Source organism: Hylobates moloch, unplaced genomic scaffold, assembly GCF_009828535.3.
Source record: "Hylobates moloch isolate HMO894 unplaced genomic scaffold, HMol_V3 SCAFFOLD_5, whole genome shotgun sequence".
Taxonomy (NCBI): Eukaryota; Metazoa; Chordata; class Mammalia; order Primates; family Hylobatidae; genus Hylobates; species Hylobates moloch.
In genome coordinates this window covers 79434699-79458113 of record NW_026652280.1, presented here as the reverse complement: position 1 = coordinate 79458113, position 23415 = coordinate 79434699, and the positions used below count along the sequence as shown (strand labels likewise).

The window sequence follows — 23415 nt, the reverse complement described above, 5'->3', positions numbered from 1 at the left end:
TAATTTTTTTTCTTTTTCTTTTTTTTTTTTTTTGAGACGGAGTCTCGCTCTGTCACCCAGGCTGGAGTGCAGTGGCGCAATCTCGGCTCACTGCAAGCTCCGCCTCCCAGGTTCACGCCATTCTCCTGCCTCAGCCTCTCCGAGTAGCTGGGACTACAGGCGCCCGCCACCACGCCCGGCTAATTTTTTGTATTTTTAGTAGAGACGGAATTTCACCGTGGTCTTGATCTCCTGACCTCGTGATCCTCCCACCTCGGCCTCCCAAAGTGCTGGGATTACAAGCGTGAGCCACCGCGCCCGGCCGGAATAATTTTAATAGGGGGTGAAACATGGCTTTTCCAGTATGATCCTGAAGACAATGCACAGTCAAAGTAATGGCTGCCAAGAGGTGGAAGTGGTCCAGTCATAGCAAGTTTGAATCAGTCAAAACCAAATATTATGGCAACAGTTCTTTGGTATGCTCAAGGCATTTTGCTTGTTGACTTTCTGGAGGGCCAAGGAACAGTAACACCTCCGTAGTATAAGAGTGTTTTGAGAAAGTTAACTAAAGTTTTAGCGGAAAAATGCTTGGGAAAGTTTCACCAGAGAGCCCTTCTCCACCACAACAATGCTTCTGCTCATTCCTCTCGGCAAACAAGGGCAATTTTGTGAGAACTTGGATGGGGAATCATTAGGCATCCACCTCGCAGTCCTGATTTGGCTCCCTTGGATTTATTTTGTTTTCTAATCTTAAAAAATCTTTAAAGGGCACCCATTTCTCTTCAGTTAATAATGTAAAAAAAAATGCTTTACCGACATGGTTAAAATACCAGGACCCTCAGTCCTTTAGAGATGGACTAAATGGCTGGTATTGCTTACAAAAGTGTCTTGACCTTGGTGGATCTTATATTGAGAAATAAAGTTCATATTTTTAATCTTTTAACTCCATTTCCCACAAACTTTTTGAAGTCTCCTCACATATATCACTATACTATATAACAATTTATGCTAATAAACATTTTTAAAGTATTTACTCATTTTAGATATATTTTAATTATATTACTACAGGTATTCCTTAAGCTCTTTCAAATCCTATGTGAAATGAAATAGAATATTAAAAAGTAAGTAATTTATAATTAATTATATATTTATCTTTGGTCAATAATTATACAAATAAATTTATTATAAAATAAATGTAGCTGTGTGCCTATGGAGAAAGAAGAGAAATTGAACCTGTTGTTAGCAAGAGAAGCTGCTAGCCATTTCTCTGTCTTGAAAGATTTAGAAAGTTACTTGGGGCAGATATTTTCTGATTCTTTCCTGAACACTTTAGTGGTTTCTTTAGAAGAATAGTTGTGGAATGCCTGAGAAAGGCTGCTCATCCTGGTAGCTTTTGGTAAACAAAGATTCTTGTTGGCAATAATATAGGCAAATTTTCACAGATGCCAAGAGCCTCCTGGGAGGAAAGGAACTGATATCCTGTAATTTCCAAATTGGTCTGCCATAAGGAAAGGCTCAGAGCTTGCTGTGTCTGACCCCTCAGCCAGAACAGCATATTTACTAATCCTCAGACTTCTTGCATTTGGGAATGAATCTGTTATGTACAAACGACAATGCTAGCAGCTGAGATTGTAGGGTATGAGTTCTAGTATGGCATATTTCGGTATTGGTGTTGAAGAAAAACTTTTAGGAACTGAAATAAAAAAAACTCATATACAGGTTTTTTTCATACTCTATCTTCCCCTATAGGGCTTTAGTTCTTATTTGACCTCTATAATAGCTTTAGGTATGGAAAGCCATCATACTTCAATCTCCTTGTCATTAAATTTGCTTGATAGGATTCTGCCCATGATGTGTGACAAAATAAACTTCCAGGGAGTAGGGCAGGCTGACCTTTGAATATACTGTGATGTCTTAGGCCTTTGCTCTATATCTTTTGTGTTTGTGCATATGAGTGATATCCTCTAAGACCTAGCAGCTAGTTACTCAACCAAATATTTAAAGTGTTCTTATTTACTCCTATAGCCTATAAAAACAAAACTTCCAGATATATACTGAGCTGTCACATCAATAAAGCATAAGCAGGATTTGAAAAAGATATGAACACTTGATAGACCTCAGAATTCTTAAGACCTTCCTTCTGCATAAGGCATGCAGTACACATGGTGTCATAAAATATTAAGTGTAGTCCTAAAATGACCAAAATGCCAATAATGCTTATGAGTGTAAAAATTCTGAACTGCAGATATCTGTCCTAACTATCCTGTCATTTTTAAAATTTGAAAAAAGTAGGACTTCCTTTCTTTGTCCTAATTCCATCAGGTCTTTGACATCCTGAAGTGTTAGTGTATCGTCTCCCCCGTTCCAATATATATAGGTTTTTAACTTTAAGCAACTAGGAATCCCATGCACATTTACCCAATGACCGTATGTTCATCTTTTTTTTTCCATTTCAATTTTCATATCCATAATATTTACCTTAAAATCAAATGGTTAGTGCCATGTGAAAAAAAGGTGAATTTACAGTATAGTCAGGGGACTTGGGATTTACCTGCCTATTGCGTACAGAGAATTGCTGATTACTGATTTTCAGTAGTATTTTGCTGGGAATACTTTCAGAGAGGATAGTAAAATAAAAAGTATTTACATTCACTAAATAAACACTTATTATTTCTGGGCACTGCAAATAAGGATTGGGGAGACACAGATAACTAGAATGTATCTAGTACATTGTGTCAGTGAGCCTGCCAACTTCCAATATATCCTTATTTTGAAGAGATATCTATATTTATTTAAGGTTTTTGTATCTTTACCATCATCCTTCATCTGAATCTTAATAATATACATTTTAGTTATTTTATTTTATGTAACACCATTTGATTTCTTGAGGTTTGTTGTGGTCCCAGTTTTAAAGGTCTATTCAGTGGTTTGGATCCTTACTTGTGGTCATGCCAAATGTGAATTGTTAATTTTGATCACCTCTGCATTTGTCCAACACCAGAATAGGCTCTGCTCATTTACAAATTTAAAGTGTAAGTTTCTGTGAAAAAAATATTGTAAAACCTTGTACTTACGTGTGGCCACTGAATATTTTCATCTTTCATTAAAAAGAGTATAATTTCACATGCAATTAGAAGTAAACCAATTATTGCAAGGCCAAAACTGTTTAAATTTATCCATATGGCATACATCAACTGGAATAGATACAAAATGTCAACTAGTTATATGTGGAACAAACAAGCTGGCATGAAGTTATTAGTTTGCATTACTGATAAACATGTTAAAGCTGAGGATTTGTTATAACTTCTGATTTTTTTCTGAATCAAAGTTCACTCTAAGGGCTCCCAACCTCCAAATGTGTCAGGATTCCAACAATACACATGGTTTTCTGATACTGCATGCAGATATTTCATTGCCTCATTAAATATAAAATTCTTATGGGCACTGTGTTGAGGCAAAAAAGAAAGTGCTACATTCTAATGGGAGAGAAAAACTAGCAACAGTAAATGTGAAGAGAATGCAATAAATACTGACATCATGAATAAACACAATGTTCTCTGCAGGGGCAGATTACAGTGAAGCTAAAGGCACTTGTCTCTGAGCTTCTCAAATGCACAGGTCTTTTCCAAGGCCCCAGGAGAAGCCATGCCTACCATCTTAAAATAGTGAGTTTTGGCTCTTCCTTTCCAATATTTATATTTCTGACATTTTTTGGTCTTATTTCATTAACCAGGATGTCAAATTTCTATACTGAGTAGTAACAATGAAAGTGTTTATTGTTGTCTTGTGCCTCGTTTTAATAGGAATGCTTCTAAAGTTGCATTATCAAGTATGATATTTGCTGTAAATTTTTAATAAATATTTTCGTCATCAAAAGGTCATTCCTAGATATTCCTAATAGCTTTTTACCATGAATGATTACAGATTTTTTTGAATTATTTTTTGAAATCTTTTAAGATGATCAAATATTTTCTTATCCTTTAATGTGGAAATTACATTGAAATCATTTTAAAAATAAACATTGATGCATAACATGTATTCTAAAGTATGCAGTTTAGAGAACTGTTACAAAGTGTAAGCATTCATGTGGCCACCACCCATATCAAGACACCAAACATATTCAGCAACCCAGAAATCACTTATATCTCTTTTCATTCCCTATTCCCATCCTCCTCCATAAGAGAAACCACTAGCTGACTTCTAATACCATTGATTCGTTTTGTCTATTTTTGAACTTTATATAAATGTAATCATGCAGTATGTACTGTTTTGTGCCTTGTTGCTTTCACTCAAAATTATGTTTGTATGAAATTCATCAATGTTGTTATGTTTAGTAGTTTTGTTCATTTTCATTGCTATGTTATTTTCCATTCTATCAGTGTGCTATAATTTGTCTATCCATATTTTTACTAATGCACATTTGGGTTATTTCCAGTTTTGGCCACTGTGAAAAAGGAGGCTATAACTTGTATTTCCTTTCATAAAACATATGTAAGCATTTCTGATAGGCCTATATCTAGAAGTAGAATTACTCAGTCATAGGGTAAACATATGTTCAACTCTGGAAGATATGGTCAAACAAATTTCCAGTGGTTGTAGAAATTTAAACTTCCACTAGTAGTTGTTTCACATCCTTGCCAATAAGTTAACCATTCTGGCAAGTTTGCTGTAGTATTTCATTGTGGTTTTAATTTTTATTTTCCTAATTTTTAATGAGCTTAAGTGTATCACTTTTATTTTTTTCTATTTTTATCGTTTCTGCCAAACCGTCTTACAAAACAGCTGTACCATTTTGCAATGTATTTGAGTTATACGCTATGATGTTTTGATACACATATACATAGTATAATGATTACTACTGTCACGCAAAAGATCATGTCCATCATATCACATAATTACTTTTTTTGTGGTAAGACCACTTAAAATCTACTCACTGAGCAAATTTTAAATATATGTCATCACCTATAGTCCTCACGCTGTACGTTAGATCTCTAGGCTTATTCATCCTACATCACTGTAAGTTTGTACCTTTTGATCTACTTCTCCCCATTTCCTCCCCTCTCTGCCTCTGATTACCACTGTCCTACTCTCTGTTTCAATGTATTTGGTGTTTATTAGATTCCACATATAAGTGAGATCATACATTCTTTTTCTTTTTGTGTATAGCTTATTTCACTTAGCACAGTGTTCCTCAGGTTCATCCATGTTGTTGCAAATGGCAGTATTTCCTTTTTTTTTTTTTTAAGGCTTAACAATATTCCATTTTGTGTGTGTCTGTGTGTATGTGTCTGTGTGTGTGTGTACCAGTTTCTTTATCCATTCATCATTGATGGACACAGGTTGTTTCCAAATATACGCTATAGTGAATAATGCTGCAATGAACATGAGAGTACAGATATGTCTATGAGTTACTGATTTCATTTCCTTTGGTACAAGAGGGATTGCTGGGTTATATGGTAGTTTCATTTGTAATTTCTTGAGGAATCCCCATACTGTCTTCCATAATGGCTGTACCAATTTACATTCCCAACAACAGTGTATAAGGGTTACCTTTTCAGTTTAATTATATTTTAATGAATTTATTGGCCATTTGAATATCATTTTGTATAAGGTGGCTGCTCAAGGATTTTGTCTATTTTTATTGGGCTATCTGCACTTTTTATTGATTTTTAGAAGTTCTTGATATATTGTGGATACAAGTCTTTCACTGGTGATAATTGTAAAATTAACTTTCCCTGTGTGGCTTACCTAGTTTTTGTGAATAGTGCCAATTGGAGAATCAAAGTTTCTAATTTTAATGTATTTTCCTGTTTATATCTGGTTTAGAAAATTTTTACCCACCACAAAATCATGCAAATATACACTTAACATCTAGAAGCATTTAATTTTACTTTTCACATTTATATCTGAAATCTTCTTGAAACTGACTTTTTTGAGTGTGTATGGCATATGGTAGGACTAAAGTTTCATTCTTTTCTCATGAGTCACATTCAGCTGGCTCTAATTGCTGAAAAGGCTGCTTGGTTCCCATTGCTCTGCAGCACCACCTTGGTCAGAAATCAAATGTCTATGTAAGCGTGTATCTGTTTCTGGAAACTATTCTGTTCTATTTATTGGTCTATTCGAGTGATAATATCATACCGGCTTTTTAAAGTTTTAATGAGTCTTAAAATTTGAGAGAGTACGTCCACATTGTTTTTCTTCAAGATTATCGCAGCCTTTTTTATTTACACATATATTTTGGGATCAAGTTGACTTTCTAAAAATAGTGGTTTTTTTGTTTTGTTTTGTTTTGTTTTTGTTGTTGTTGTTGTTGTTTTTTTTCAGATGGAATCTCACTCTGTTGCCAGGCTGGAGTGCAGTGGTGCGATCCTGGCTTACTGCAACCTCTGCCTCCCGGGTTCAAGCAATTCTCCTGCCTCAACCTCCCAAGTAGCTGGGACTACAGGCACGTGCCACCATACCCAGCTAATTTTTTTATTTTTAGTAGAGATGGGGTTTCACCATGTTGGCCAGGATGGTCTCGATCTCTTGACCTAGTGGTCTGCCCACCTTGGCCTCCCAAAGTGCTGGGATTACAGGCGTGAGCCACCGTGCCCGGCCAAAATAGGTAATTTTTTTAAGAGCAGTTTTAGGTTAATGGAAAAGTTGAGCAGAAATTTTCCATATACCTCCTGACCTCCCCTTTATCATTATGTAATGTCCTACTTTGTCTATGTTGATCTTTGTTGGTTTAAAGTCTGTTTTGCCAGACAGTAGGATTGCAACCCCTGCTTTTTTCTGTTTACCATTTGTTTGGTAGATTTTTCTCCATCTGTTTATTTTGAGCCTGTGTATGTCATTGTATGTGAGATGGATCTCTTGAAGACCACATACTGGTGGGTCTTGGTTCCTTATCCAGCTTGTCACTTTTACGTTTAAGATTAATATTGATATGTGTGTATTTGATCCTGTCACCATGATGTTAGCTGGTTATTTTGCAGACTTGTTTATGTGATTGCTTTATAGTGTCACTGGTCTGTGTACTTCAGTGTGTTTTTGTAGTGGCTGGTAATGGTCTTTCTTGCCCATATTTAGTGCCTTCTTCAGGAGCTCTTGTTAGGCAGGTCTGGTGGTAACAAATTCCCTCAACATTTGCTTGTCTAAAAAGAATCGTATTTCTCTTTCACTTATGAAGCTTAGTTTGGCTGGATATAAAATTCTGGTTTGGAATTTCTTTTCTTTATGAATACTGAATATTGTCCTCCAGTCTCTTCTGGCTTGTTGGATTTCATCTGAGAGGTCTGTTGTTAGTCTGATGGGCTTCGCTTTGTACATGACTTGGCCTTTCTCTCTCACTGCCTTTAATATTTTTTTTTTCTCCTCATTTTGGTGTTGGAAGAATCTGATGATTGTGTGTCTTGTGGATGATCTTCTTGTAGAGTATTTTACTGGAGTTCTCTGCATTTCCTGAATTTGAATGTTGGCCTCCCTCACTATATTGAGGAAGTTCTCATGGATGATATCATGATATATGTTTTCCAAATTGGTTCTGTTCTCTGCATAGAACCAACCATATCTTTCAGGTACATCAATCAGTCATAGATCCAGTCTCTACATTATCCCTTATTTCTCGGAGGTTTTGTTCATTCCTTTTCATTCTTTTCTCTCTATTCTTGTCTGCCTGTCTTTTTTCAGAAAGCCAGTCTTCAAGCTCTAAGATTCTTTCCTCTGCTCAGTTTATTTTGTTATTAATACTTGTGATTACATTGTGAAATTCTTATAGTGTCTATTTTTTCTGTCAGCTCCTGCAATGTTTTATTATGATTTTTAGCTTCCTTGCATTGAGTTATAACATACTCTTGTAGCTTAATGAACTTTGTTTCTATCCATATTCTGAATTACATTTGTGTCATTTCAGCCTCAGCCCACTTCTGAACCCTTGCTAGAGAGGTATTATGGTTCTTTGGAGGAAAGAAGGCACACTGGCTTTTTGAGTTTTCAGCATTCTTGCACTGGTTCTGTTTCATCTTTAGGGGATTGTCTAAGACCTTCAGTCTTAGAGGTTGCTGACCTTTGGATTTTTTTTTTCTTTTATCCTATTTGATGACCTTGAGGGTTTGATTGTGGTATAAGGTGGATTCAGCTGACTGGCTTCATTTCTGGGAGATTTTAGGGGGCCAGTGCTCAGCTCTCAACCCATGAACTGCCTGCTCTAACTCTGGAGGACTTGTATTGGGCCCCAACTTTGTTCTCTGGCTCCTTGAGGTTTGGATTCCACTGTGCTGGGGGCACTGAGGTGTGGCATCTGTAGCAGAGTGTTAGTAGATGCAGGGTGTCTGCCTCCCTGTGGGCATTCACAACAGTGGCAGAGGCAAGGAAGCTGGGGTCCCCTGCTGGAGACTGTGTGCCCTGTTGCAATGGAGGTGGTGTTGGCTTGGGACAGGGTGCTGGCCAGTGCAGGTCTGAGTGCCTTCTCCGTGCTCTGCAAGCAGGAGTGATCGCTTAGGGTGTGGGATGATCCCCTGTTCTCTGTGCAGTGTTAGTGCAAGGGTTGGGTGCTTGTTGGGGTGGGGCTTACTGACCCTTTGCCCTTCAAGGCTTTATCTGCAATTATGGTCGGCAAGGGTGGGAAAGCATACTGCACTCCTGCATGCCGGTGGGGCCAGTAAAGCAAAACCTGCCTTCACAGACATGTGCCATCAAAGTGATGTGGGGAGTTGCCATGGGCTTGTGGGAAGCTGTAGTATGAGGAGGGAATGTGTGGGCTGGTGCATGGCTATAGGGGCCACCTCACTGGAGCTCTCCACCAGTCAGGCACTGTCCACTGGTGCAGAAGCTATGGTGTGGGTCCCCCAGGGCATCCAAGACTGCTCTGTAAGCAGGAATGGCCAGACTGGGGCCCTGGGAGAGGCCATCAAACCAAGGAGGGCCCAAGTCAGACCAACTCTGTCTGATGTGGAAGACCACAGGGTCTGACAGTTCCCCTAGGACTAAATTCTCTTATGGAAGCACATTGAGCCTAGAAGGATGGGTGTCTTTGACTTTTAACAGTTTGACTCTAACGTTCCTTGGAGTGGACATTTCTGGGTTGTCTATTGGAGACACTCAAGCTTCCTGGACTCTGGATGTTCATATTTCTCCCAAGACTTGGGAAGTGTTAAGCTACTATTTCATTACACAGGTTTTCTATGCCTTTCCTAATCTGTTTTCCTTCCAAAAACCCCATAGTGCAAATATTTGTTTGCTTAAGAGTGTTCCATAAGTCTCATAGGCTTTCTTCATTTCTTTAAATTGTTTTTTCTTTTTATTTAGTCTGATTGGATTGTTTCAAAATACCTGTTTTCAAGTTTGGAAATTCTTTCTTCTGCTTGAGTTAGTCTATTGTTGAAGTTCTCAACTGTATTTTTTATATCATTGATTGAATTCTTCAGCTTTAAGATTTCTCTTTGCTTTTTTATATCTATCTCTGTTGAATTTTTCATTTAGGTCATAATTTTTTTTTATTTCACTGAATTGTCTATATGTATTCCATTGTATCTCACTGAGTGCCTTAAAGTTATTATTTTGAATTCCTTTTCATGCATTTCATAGATTGCCTTTTACTTGGGTTCTGCTACTGGAGAATTATTGTATTCTTTGAAGGTTTCAGGTTTACTTGCTTTTTCATGGTTGTGTGTGTGTGTGTGTGTGTGTCTGTACTTTGATATCTGTGCATCTTGTGGAAAAGTGCCTCTTCCAATTATATGGAGTAGCTTTTTTATAGGAGAAATCTTTTTCTTCTAGATGTGTTCTACAGTGTTGTGTGAGTAGGGTGCTTTGGTGGTTCTGGGTGATTTCTTTCTGTGTGATTTAATTTTCTTTCAATGGTGATCTCTGTGTGATTTCTTTGACTGTAACCAATGTCAGTGGTGTCTGTGTGTGCACAGAGACTGCAGGTATTTATGAATTTAGTGGTGCAGTTTTTCTGGGCCATCAGGTGAGCCAGTCTTTGGACTCCAGGAGTACATGTGGCACCTGATTGCTCTGCAGGTTAATTGAGCAAGGTCACTGGTGATGGTGGGTGATGGACAGTCTTATCCTTGGACCCTGGGGAATGCTCATGGTGCATATTTTCTCTGGTGGTTGAGGCAGTAGAATCATCAGTGGTGGTGGGTCCCAGGAGGGCTGGTCCTTGTTTTATGGGAGGGCATGCTTCGTGCACAGTGGCTCTGCTGGGCAAGGGGAGGAGTTGCTGGTGACAGCGGATATTGTACATTCTGATTCTTAGTCCTGGGGGTGCCACATAGGATGCAGAATGTTCCTTTTAATATGTTATTGAAATTGTTTTGCTAGAATTTTGTTCAGGATTTTTGCATGTATGTTCACTAGGGATACTGGCCTTTAATTTTCTTTTCTCACAGTGATTTTTTCTGGCTTTGGTATCTGGGTAATGCTGGCTTTGTAAAATCAGTTTGAAATTATTCTCCTTCAATTTTTAAAAAAATATTTGAAGAAGGATTGTTGTTAGTTCTTTAAATGTTTAGTATATTTCAGCAGTGAAGCAATCAGGTCCTAGAATTTTCTCTGATAAGAGACTTTTTATTACTGACTCTGTCTCCTTACTCATTATTGGTCTATTCAGATTTTCTATTTATTTAGGAGTCAGCCTTGCTTAGCTTTACATTTCTAGTAATGCATTCATTTCTTCTAGGTTATCCAATTTGTTGATGTATAATTATTCATAGTAGTGTCTTATGATTCTTTTTATTTCTGTGGTATCAGTTGCAATGTCTCTTTCATTTCAAATTTTATGTCCTTTTTTTAGTCTAGCTAAAGGTTTTTTAGTCTAGCTAAAGTCTTAGCTAAAGGTTTGTTGATTTCATGTATCTTTTTATGAAAACAAATCTTCATTTGGTTATCTTTTATATTATTTTTCTAGTCTTTTATTTCTGTTTTGATCTTTATTATTTCCTTACTTCTACTAACTTTGTGCTGAGTCCTCTACTATGGTATTGCATTCTATTTTTATCTTCTCTTCAGATATATTAATATTCCCTTTTGTACATTTAGGTGCTCTGATATTGGATGCATATATATGTACAATTGTTATATTGATAAATTGACCCCTTTGTTATTTTATAATTGCCTTCTTTGGCTCATTTTACAGTGTTTGTCTTTGAGTCTATTTTGTCTGATATAAGCATAGCTATTCTTGGTCTTTTTTGGTTATTATTTGCAAGGAATATTTTTTTCCATCTATTCACTTTTAGTTCATGTGTGTCCTCAAAGCTAAAGTGAGTCTCTTGTATGCAGCAGATAGTTAGGTCTTGTTTTTATTCATCCAGTCACTTTATGTGTTTTGATGGAAAATTTAATCCATTTACATTTAAAGTAATTATTCATTGGAAAGGACTTACTACTGTCACTTTGTTAATTATTTATCGACTATTTTGTAGTTCCTTTTTTTTTTTCTTCCAATCTTGTTTTCTTCCTCTGTGATTTGTTGATTTTTTTAGTGATACACTTTAACTTAAAAAGCAATCTCATGTGTATCTTCTGTGTTGTTTTTCTTTGTGATTATCATTGGGCCTAAGTGAACCATCTTGGTACTGGCATTTTTGTTTTATTCCTGATTAAAGAGATAGCTCTTACTGTTTTAGCATGACATATAATGTTTGATTTACATTTTTCTACACCTAGCTTTCTGAGATTTAAAAACAGTGTGAATGATTTTAAATTTTATCAACTGCATTTGCACTATCTACTGAGATGCTGATATGTTTTCTTCTTTATTCTACTAATGTAACAAGTTACATTTTTTAATTTTTAATATTATTTCAACCTTATATCCTGTAATAAAAATAACTTTTTATATCATATTATCTTGTCTATATAATAATTTGATTTATTCATATTTTGTTTAGAATTTTTGCTTATATGTACATGTATACATGATATTTGCCTTTATTTTCTATTTCTCATCATGTCTCTGCCTGATCTTGACTTCAAGGCTCACTGACCTCATAATATATGCTGAGAAGTCCACTTTCTTTTATATTCTCTGAAATAATTTAAGACTGATGTTATAAGTATTTGATAGAATTTGTTTGTGAAGCCATCACAGCTTAAATTTATCTTGTGTGGGAATGTTGCTAACTACAGATTTAATTCATTTAATAGTTATAGGACTATCAATATATTCTATTTCCTCTTATGTCTTCCTTCAGTACACTGTAGTTTTCAAAGGCATACATTTTATAGGTTAATTTTTAGGGTTTTTTGCAGTTCGTTTATCCCTAGTGTGACTAACCAAGACAAAGTGAGCACACAAATAATCAATATCAGAAAGAAAACAATGATATCCAATAGGCATAAAAACATTGACAAGACTTATGCTTCTGGTATGATAAAAAAGGTATGGCAGACTAGTGTTCCCTCTGAAAGCAACTAGAAAAGCATAATATAGTACAAAAAATATTTCATCTATATAAAAGCATCAGAAAACTTCTAAAACATTCAGGAATATAAAGGGATTGTGAATCCTAAGAAAGCCACAGAAAGGTGAGAAGATTTTGGTTCTACAGGTAATTTTTCTTTTCTTTTCTCTTTTTTTTTTTTTTTTTGAGACAGAGTTTCGCTCTTGTTGTCCAGGTTGGAGTGCAATGGCACAATCTCGGCTCTCTGCAACCTCCAACTCCTGGGTTCAAGTGATTCTCCTGCCTCAGCCTCCCGAGTAGCTGGGATTACAGGTGTCTGCCACCACACCCAGCTAACTTTTGTATTTTTAGTAGAGATGGGGTTTCACCATGTTGGCCTTTGGGAGCATTTGCCAAGACAAGAGGCTGAGGTTTCAGATTAAGTAGAAGTTGCTAGGGGAGAGAGGAATCACTATAGCATTTTTGTGTTCTTTCAGGTCTGAAAAGAAAACGTAAACCTGAGGAGATAAGCTCCTGAGTAGAAGAAGGGGTCAGAGAAATGAGTAAGCCTCATAACAAATTTTACTATTAACATGCTAGCCAGATTTTGATGCCTTTCTGGTCAGCAGGAGAAGGAATTAAGAAGAAAGCAGCTGAGAAACAGAACAGAGTTTTTGGCCATGTAATTGTGCTGAGAAAACATGGTTCAGGACTGCAAGAGGGAAGTTACTTGAAGACATACCATGTTCTCAGTTGAAAACCTTGGAGGGTTATATGCTATAATTAGAAGATAAATTAGAAGTATATGAACTAACTGCCGTTCAGCCTTGGTTCTGGTTTATCAACCTTGGGGAGAGATGAGTGAGCTCACTCTGGAAGAACTAAGCATCAGCTAACATTGCTGTACTTTTTAATACATATTTTTGAGTACTTAATGAAAAATTACTAGACATGTTAAAAGACATGGCCATATTTTAAAAAAAACACTAGGGAAACAAAAATAATAGAAATAGTGTCATAAGTGCTCCAGTTAGTAGACTTAAAACTAATAAGGACTTTAAGATAACTCCTATTAATATGTTCAAGAAAATAGAAAAAATAGATAAAATAGATGAACAGATAGAAAGTTTCACAGAATAGTTAGAAACTAGAAATGGAATCAAGCAGAAGTTCTAGAATTGAAAAATACATTAGATTCAATGCCATCCCCATCAAGCTACCAATGACTTTCTTCACAGAATTGGAAAAAACTACTTTAAAGTTCATATGGAACCATAAAAGAGCCCACATTGCCAAGTCAATCCTAAGCCAAAAGAACAAAGCTGGAGGCATCACGCTACCTGACTTCAAACTATACTACAAGGCTACAGTAACCAAAACAGCATGGTACTGGTACCAAAACGGAGATATAGACCAATGGAACAGAACAGAGCCCTCAGAAATAATGCCGCATTTCTACAACCATCTGATCTTTGACAAACCTGACAAAAACAAGAAATGGGGAAAGGATTCCTTATTTAATAAATGGTGCTGGGAAAACTGGCTAGCCATACGTAGAAAGCTGAAACTGGATCCGTTCCTTACATCTTATACAAAAATTAATTCGAGATGGATTAAAGACTTAAATGTTAGACCTAAAATCATAAAAACCCTAGAAGAAAACCTAGGCAATACCATTCAGGACATAGGCATGGGCAAGGACTTCATGTCTAAAACACCAAAAGCAATGGCAACAAAAGCTAAAATTGACAAATGGGATCTAATTAAACTAAAGAGCTTCTGCACAGCAAAAGAAACAACCATCAGAGTGAACAGGCAACCTACAGAATGAGAGAAAATTTTTGCAATCTACTCATCTGACAAAGGGCTAATATCCAGACTCTAGAATGAACTCAAACAAATTTACAAGAAAAAAACAAACAACCCCATCAAAAAGTGGGCAAAGGATATGAACAGACACTTCTCAAAAGAAGACATTTATGCAGCCAAAAGACACATGAAAAAATGCTCATCATCACTGGCCATCAGAGAAATGCAAATCAAAACCACAATGAGATATCATCTCACGCCAGTTAGAATGGCAATCATTAAAAAGTCAGGAAACAACAGGTGCTGGAGAGGATGTGGAGAAATAGGAACACTTTTACACTGTTGGTGGGACTGTAAACTAGTTCAACCATCGTGGAAGTTGGTGTGGCAATTTCTCAGGGATCTAGAACTGGAAATCCCATTTGACCCAGCCATCCCATTACTGGGTATATACCCAAAGGACTATAAATCATGCTGCTATAAAGACACATGCACACGTATGTTTATTGCGGCACTATTCACAATAGCAAAGACTTGGAACCAACCCAAATGTCCAACAACGATAGACTGGATTAAGAAAATGTGGCACATATACACCATGGAATACTATGCAGCCATAAAAAATGATGAGTTCATGTCCTTTGTAGGGACATGGATGAAGCTGGAAACCATCATTCTCAGCAAACTATCGCAAGGACAAAAAACCAAACACCGCATGTTCTCACTCATAGGTGGGAATTGAACAATGAGAACACATGGACACAGGAAGGGGAACATCACACACCAGGGCCTGTTGTAGGGGAGAGGGGGGAGGGATAGCAGTAGGAGATATACCTAATGTTAAATGACGAGTTAATGGGTGCAGCACACCAACATGGCACATGTATACATATGTAACTAACTTGCATGTTGTGCACATGTACCCTAAAACTTAAAGTATAATAAAAAAAGAAAAAAAGAAAAATACATTCACTGAAATGGAGAACTCTATAACTGAGTTTAACAGCATATTAGACACAATAGCCAACAGCATTAATGACCCGAAGCAAAGGGCAAGAGAAAAATGTTGAAATTGAAGTAAAGAGAAGAAGAATAAAAGAAAAAGAAAAAAGTGTAAGAGATATGTCTATACAGTGAAAATATCTAACATACATATAATTGGAATCATGTAGGTAGGGGGAATAGAAAGGCAATTTTGAAAAAGCAATACTTGAAGAGAAAATGAGTGACAATATTCAGAATTTGATGAAAAATGTCAACCCAGATAGTCAACCCATGTAGATATATGTATTTGGCAAATTCCAAATGAGGTAAATATAAAGCAAACCGTATTTAAGTACATCATAGTAAATCTTTTAAAAACTAAAAGAGAAAACTGTAAAAGTAGTCTCAGAAGCTAAGACAAACATAAACTTCACAATGGCAAAGATGTAAGCCACAACACAACAGACTGACATCTTTAAAGTGCTGAAGTAAAATAAAATAATTGCCAACCTAGAATGCTATATACAGCTAAAGAATCTTTCAAAACAAAGACAATATAAAGTGGTTTTCAAACTACCAAAAGCTGAGAGAATTTATTGCCAGGATTTTTGTGCAAAAACAAGTTGAAGGGAATATCTCAGCCAGAGAGAAAGTAATCCCAATTTGAAATGCTGAAATACAGAAATAAATGAAGAGAAACAAAAGATAGATATGTGAGTAAATGTAAATAAATACCATGCGTCACTTTGTTTTGCTGAGCTCACAGAGAACTTGGATCCTATCTTATTCTTAACCAAGACTTCCTGTTTAGCCCTGTCTGATTCTTCGCACCCAATGCCTTCTTAGTCTAAGCATTTGTTCCTTCTGCCATATTCCCTAAGCAATGATTAAGTGTTTGAATTCTTAACCTAAGGTTACTTGATTCAAAGTTCAGCTCCATCCCTTACAAAATCTAGATCTATTAATTAATATACATCTAGGGATAGTTGCATATGCTCTTGGTATCTCAGTTTCCTTATCTATAAAATAGGTATATAATATTATCAACCTGATAGGGTTTGCTGTGCTGTAAGCTATTATCCCAAAACTTCGTAAGGCATCTGGCGCGTAGAAGCCATCCAATAAATCTTAACATTATTATTCTAATCATATTTTTTCTCTCCCACTGTTTCAATGTATCTATATACATTTGTTATATCATACTTGATATCTTAATTTGAAATGAATAATATATTTTATTTAAATTTCCATATCTGACTTTCTAGTTTGATTCATGCATCCTGTATTATTTTGGTGTTTTAGAAAATTAGCAAATAATTCTGTTGTAGCATCCCATTTAAAAATACCGTAAAGTATTCTAAAGCAGTATTTTGGATAGACTTGCACTGTTTAAGAAACAATGATATGTGCTCCTTACAGATATCATTGTTTTTGACAAATTAAATTTTTTCATCTGAAATGAGGAGGGTGAAGACCACCTGGTGACTATCAAGCCGGTCATCCGAGGCAAAAATTTCCTTATTTGAGTAATTTAGAAGTAATTAGATTTCCCTATTATCTAAAGTTGGCACCTAGTTCCAGGCCTCTTTTCAACTGAAAATTTATAAGTAACTAGAATTTCTATACATCTCTGGAATGCATGCATGCCTAAACTCATGCTACCCTTCCTGACATTAAGGCACCAAAATGTCTGCAAATGTAATCATTTAACATGCATATTACCCTTAAGCTCCCACTTTCAGGTCCATAAATACCCCTAAGGAAAAATCCACTGTGGCATGCTCAGTCCTCTCCTGCTGAGATGCCCTGCTGCACTCTTCTGCAGCATTCTTTCTTTCTAATAAAACTTTATTTTTAAAAGCCTATACTGTTGTTGCTAAATTTTTCCAACCGACCCATGAGTTGACCACTTTCTGAGGCCAGGGCTCTTACACCTAACACAGCATGAAATTGTTTTAATCATTTTGACTTACCACCCTTGGTGAAGGTTTCTTCTCTGCTACTATTGCAAAAATTCCTGATATAACATACTGAGAACAAAAAGAGGCATATATAAGAATATTTTCATTATCATACAAGAGATTCTCAGAACTTTAATAACATTCATGAAGCCCACCCAAAGAGTAGTTGAAGTTTAAGAGGAATTTGGCTGAAATACCAAAATTCCTGTTGTAGTTCTGTGGTAGCCCCTGGAAAAATCACCTAGCTATAAATCCAAGGTTCTTTAGTATATAGAGAACCATTACTGGATTACTGTGATGCTTGTATTTGGCATAAAATACAGGGATATTTTTAACATGATTTTATAGCATAGAGGGTAAATAAAAACTTACCTGGTTTTATTTAATAACTTCTTACTGAATATATGAGTTTTATTGCTAGAAAATATATGTTGTTATAATTTGGTGAGTTCATGTTCACAGATGTTCAATATAATGTTATTGAAAAATATTTTACTAACCAGAAACAGCATTGAAAATAGTTCATCTGCAGTTTAATTTTTGAAATGCAAGTGTCATGTATTAGCTTCCAAATGTAGCTTATACTGAATATTCTATTATTTTCTGGCACTGGTTGGAAGGACAATAGTTTTCAGTGCATCAGTAATTGATTTTTTTTCCATTGGTGTAAACTGCATGTGTGTATGCAGTTTTTAAATGACATTATATGATTATCTAGTCTGTAATGACGGGAGCAGAGCATGTTCCTTTCTCAGAAAATGGGGCCTCTGAAAATTCACAGTAAATAGTGTTAGAGACAGATAATAAACAAAAGAACAACATATAGAGAGGAGATTTTCATGCCATATTAAAATATGAAGTAAATAAAACAGAATGATATGATAAAGGATATGCTGAGGATGAAATTCAAGAGGTTTTTCAAAAAGGTTTCTCAGAAAAGATGATATTTAAGCTGTGATTTGCATGACAATAAGCATCAAGACTTGAGGGTGCAGCATCTTAAGGAGAGAAAACAGCTACTGCAAAGGATCTAAGCCTCTGTGCAAGAGTATCTGCCTCTGGGAAGCCTCTCTCCTTTCTTCCAGTTTTGGTGACCATCTGCGTCAAGCATCTATGATCTGTGTTTCTATAGTAACACTCAAATATGTTGAAAAAAATTGTACACATATTTGTTTGCCTCTTTATATCCTTAGTTCAAAATGGAATTTAGATGACTTGCATAAGTGCATATACTAGGCTTAAAAATTAGTGAATAGAAGTAATTAATATGTAAAGACACTAGGAATAAGGGTAAATAACTGGCTGAGGTTGGGGGTAATTTTAACCAGTGAAATTGTATTGTGGGTCCCTGAATAATCAATAAGGCTAGATAAAACTAATTTTCACTTGTGACTCTGTGATGACTGGTGGCTTCCTTACTGCATGGTCACATAATAATAATATGACATAAAAATGTATTTAACCCATGTGTGGCTTATCCACACTGGGTAACCAATGCTCTCAACGTGCTAGTTTCCCATCATAACTTTGAGGGAATCAAAGTTATCAGTTAATCACTGTCTGACCAGTTAATCACTGTCAGAATGAAAACACACTGCACTTGCTCTACCAGCTACTACCATATTGTTATTATTCTTTGTGCAGGAAAATTCAATGAAGAGTTATCTAAACTTACTATCTTGTCTTCCAATTATTTCTTAAGCCCACTCCAATCAGGTTTTCTATTCTACCGTGCCAATGAACCTCTTTTTGTCAAGATCATTCATTATCTCAATATTATAAAATCTAATGACAATTTTAGATCTTGTCATATCTAACTTGGCCTAATCTGTAGTCTTCAAGAGTTGATTGCTCCATTTTTCTTGAATCTACTTTCCTCAGTTGACTTCCAATATAGCATACTCTCTTATTTTTCTCTTTTCCAATTGTCTTTGCCCTTCCCTTCTCTTCAATCTGAATTCCTGATGCTGTAGGTACACCAGGTCTCAAGCTTTGATCCTTTACTCTATCTCATCTACACAATTGAGATCCCTTCTTGATAATTTCTTGTTTTCTTACAGTACTAAATACCATCAATATGACAATAATCTTACACTTATATTTCTTTCTCAAACTCCAGACTCATATACAGATAGGTACTTGACATCTCTACCTGGTGTCTAAAAAAGATTTCAAACCCAATGTGTCCCAAATTGAACACCTGAAATTCTACCCTCTGCAAATCACCTCTACTCATAGTCTTACTCATTTTAGTCAACGTCAAATCCATTCTTCTAATTACTTGAGGAAATATTTTGGGGTCTTATTTATTTCTCTTTTTCCCCTTTCACATCTCACATACAATCCATTACGAAATTTTATCGTCTCTATTATCAAAGTATATCCTAAACAAACTACTTTTTGTTTCGCTACCTCCCTGGTTTGAGCCACTATCATCTCTCATGGATAACTGTAATCAGATTTTAGGAGGTCTCCTTGCTTTGACCTTTGCTCTGTTATAATTTCTTAATGATCTTTAAATTTAAGTCAGATCATGTCATTCCTCTGTTCAACATCCTGCAATGGCTGTCAATGATATTCATACATGCAATGATCACAGATCCTTAGATTATCATGTCTTCTATCATATAGCTGACCTCCTTTTCTACTAATTTTCCTTTAGCTGAATTTGCTCCATCCAAACTGGCCTCTTCTTTGGTAAACACTCTAGGCTTGTTCTGAGCCTAAGACCTGTTCTCCTTCTTACTCCTCCTCCAGATATCCAGTGGCTTATTACTTCACTCCTTCAAGTCTTAGCTCAAATGTTCTCTTTTCAATGAGGCTTGGACATTCTATAAAAATTGTAACCTGCCAGGCATGGTGGCTCACACCTGTAATCCTAGCACTTTGGAAGGCTGAGGCAGGTGGATCGCTTGAGACCAGGAGTTTGAGATGAGCCTGGCCACTATGGTGAAGCCCTATCTCTACTAAAAATATAAAAATTAGCTGGGCCTAGTGGTGGGCACCTGTAATTCCAGCTACTCGGGAGGCTAAGACAGGAGAATCACTTGAACCTGGGAGGTGGAGGTTGCAGTGAGCTGAGATCAGGCCACTGCACTCCAGCCTGGATGACAGAGCAAGACTCCGTCTCAAAAAAAAAAACAAAAAATTGTAACCTGCACTAACCTCATGCTTCTTTACCCTCCTCTATATTTTATTATTTTCCCAAAGTACTTTTAAATATTTATGATGTATAACATGATGTTTTGATATATGTATATTTTGTGAAATGATTACCATAATCAAACCAACATATACATCAACTCACATAGTATTTTTTTGGGGGAGTGAGAACATTTAAGATCTACTCTCTTAGCATTTTTCAAGTATACAATACCTTATTAACAGTAGTCATAATGGTATACAATAGATGTCTAGAGCTTATTCTTCCTGTTTAGCTGAAACTTCTTACATTTTGACCAATATGTCCCCTAAGTGCCAGACTCTGACAACCACCATTCTACTTTATGCTTTTATGAATTTGACTTCTTTAGATTCCATATATAAGTGAGACCATACGGTGATATGGTTTGGCTGTGTCCCCACCCAAATCTCATCTTGAATTGTAGTTCCCATGATCCCCATGTATGGTAGGTAATGGAATCATGGGGCGGTTACCCTCATGCTGTTCTCATGATAGTGAGTGAGTTCTCCCAAGATCTTCCAGTTTTATAAGGGGCATCCCCCTTTGCTCAGCACTCACTTCTCTCACCTGCTTCCATGTAAGATTTGCCAGTTTTGCCTTCTGTCATAATTGTAAGTTTCCTGAGGCCTCCCTAGCCATGAGGAACTCTGTCAATTAAACCTCTTTTCCCTATAAATTACTCAGTCTTGGGTATTGTGTTAGTTCATTTTCTCGCTGCTGATAAAGACATACCTGAGACTGGGCAATTTACAAAAGAAAGAGGTTTAATCCACTTACAGTTCCATGTGGCTGGGGAGGCCTCACCATCATGGCAGAAGGCAAGGAGGAGCAAGTCACATCTTGCGTGGATGACAGCAGGTAAAGAGAGAGGTTGGGTAGGGAAACTCCCCCTTATAATACCATCAGGTCTTGTGAGACTTATTCCCTATCAGGAGAACAGCACAGGTAAGACTTGCCCTCATGATTCAATTATCTCCCACCAGGTCCCTACCACAACACATGGGAATTCAAGATGAGATTTGGATGGGGACACAGCCAAACCATATCATTCCACCCTGGTCCCTCCAAAAGCTCCTGTCCTTACATTTCAAAACTAATCATGGCTTTGCAACAGACACTCAAAGTCTTAACTCAGCATTAAATCGAAAGTCCACAGTCCAATGTCTCATCGGAGACAAGGCAAATCCTTTCTGCCTATGAGCCTATAAAATAAAAATCAAGTTAGTTACTTCCTAGATACAATGGAGGTATAGGCATTGAGTAAATACAGTCATTCCAAGTGGGAGAAATTGGCCAAAACAAAGGGGCTACAGGCCCCATGCAAGTCCAAAATCCAGTAGGGTAGTCAAATCTTAAAGCTCCAAAATGATCTCCTTTGAGTCTATGTCTCACATTCAGGTCATACTGAAACAAGAGGTGGGTTCACATGGTCTTGAGCAGCTCTGACTGTGTGACTTTGCAGGGTAAAGCCTCCCTCCTGGCTGCTTTCATAGGCTGGTGTTGAGTGTCTCTGTCTTTTCCAAGTGCACAGTGCAAGCTGTCAGTGGATCTACCATACTGGGTCTGAAGGACAGTGGACCACTTCTCACAGCTCCACTAGATGGTACCCCAGTAGGGACCCTGTGTGGGGGCTACCACCCCATATTACCCTTCTGCATTGCCCTAGCAGATGTTCTCCAAGAGTGCCTCGCCACTGCAGCAAACTTCTGCCTGGACATCCAGGCATTTTGATACATTTTCTGAAATCTAGGTGGAGGTTTCCAAATCTCAATTCTTGACTTCTGTGCACTCACAGAAGGCTTGGGGCTTGCACTCTCTGAAGCCATTGCTCAAGCTCTACGTTGGCCCCTTTCAAACATGGCTGGAATGGTTGGGATGCAGGGCACCAAGTCCCTAGGCTGTACACAGCACAGGGACCCTGGGCTTTGCCCATGAAGCCATTTTCTCCTAGGTCTCCAGGCCTGTGATGGGAGGGGCTTCCGTGAAGACCTCTGACATGCCCCTGAGACATTTTCCCATTGTCTTGGGGATTAACATTTGGTTCCTCATTACTTAGCAAATTTATGCAGCTGGCTTGAATTTCTCCTCAGAAAATGGATTTTTGTTTTCTATCGCATTGTCAGGCTGCACATTTTCTGAACTTTTATGCTCTTCTCTTATAAAACTGAATGCCTTTAACAGCACCCAAGTCACATCTTGAATGCTTTGCTGCTTAGGAATTTCTTTTGCCAGATACCCTAAATCATCACTCTCAAGCTTAAAGTTCCACAAATCTCTTGGGCAAGGGCAAAATGCCACCAATCTCTTTGTTAAAACTTAACAAGAGTCACGTTTGCTCCAGTTCCCAAGAAGTTCCTCATCTCCATCTGAGACTGCCACAGCCTGGACCTTATTGTCCTATCACTATCAGGCTTTTGGTCAAAGTCATTCAACAAGTCTCTAGGAAGTTCCAAACTTTCCCACATTTTCCTTGCTTCTTCTGAGACCTCCATACTGTTCCAACTTCTTCCTGTTACCCAGTTCCAAAGTGGCTTCCACATTTTTGGGTATCTTTACAGCAGCACCCCACTCCTGGTACCAATTTACTGTATCAGTCCATTTTCATGCTGCTGATAAAGACATACCTGAGACTGGGCAATTTACAAAAGAAAGAGGTTAAATCGACTTACATTTCCACATGGCTGGGGAGGACTCACCATCATGGTAGAAGGCAAGGAGGAGCAAGTCACATCTTACGTGGATGGCAGCAGGCAAAGAGAGAGATAGGGCAGGGAAACTCCCTCTTATAATACCATCAGATCTTGTGAGACTTATTCGCTATCATGAGACCGGCACAGGAAAGACCTGCCTCCATGTTTCAATTACTTCCCACTGGGTCCCTCCCACAATGCATGGGAATTCAAGATGAGATCTGAGTGGGGACACAGCCAAACCCTATCAGGTATGTCTTCATAGCAGTGTGAAAACACACTAATACATACAATATTTGTTTTTCTGTACTTGGCTTATTTCACTTAACATAACATGCTTTAGGTTCATTCATATTGTTGCAGATGACAGGATTTTCTTCTGTTTTAAAGGCTAAATAATGTTACATTGTGTTTATATATGTATGAATGCC

General features: G+C 37.1%; 1 protein-coding gene across 1 annotated transcript in view; it reads right to left on the bottom strand.

Moving 5' to 3' along the window:
* The window catches only part of LOC131383608 (membrane-spanning 4-domains subfamily A member 8-like), a 58808-nt gene that overhangs the window by 19357 nt on the left and 16036 nt on the right, over positions 1 to 23415 (bottom strand). The window contains exons 4-5 of the mRNA XM_058439773.1: positions 17123 to 17179; positions 3054 to 3173 (exon numbers count right to left, since the gene is read on the bottom strand). Of these exons, the coding sequence (XP_058295756.1) occupies positions 3054 to 3173; positions 17123 to 17179 (177 nt within the window). The remainder of the gene's footprint in view (positions 1 to 3053; positions 3174 to 17122; positions 17180 to 23415) is intronic.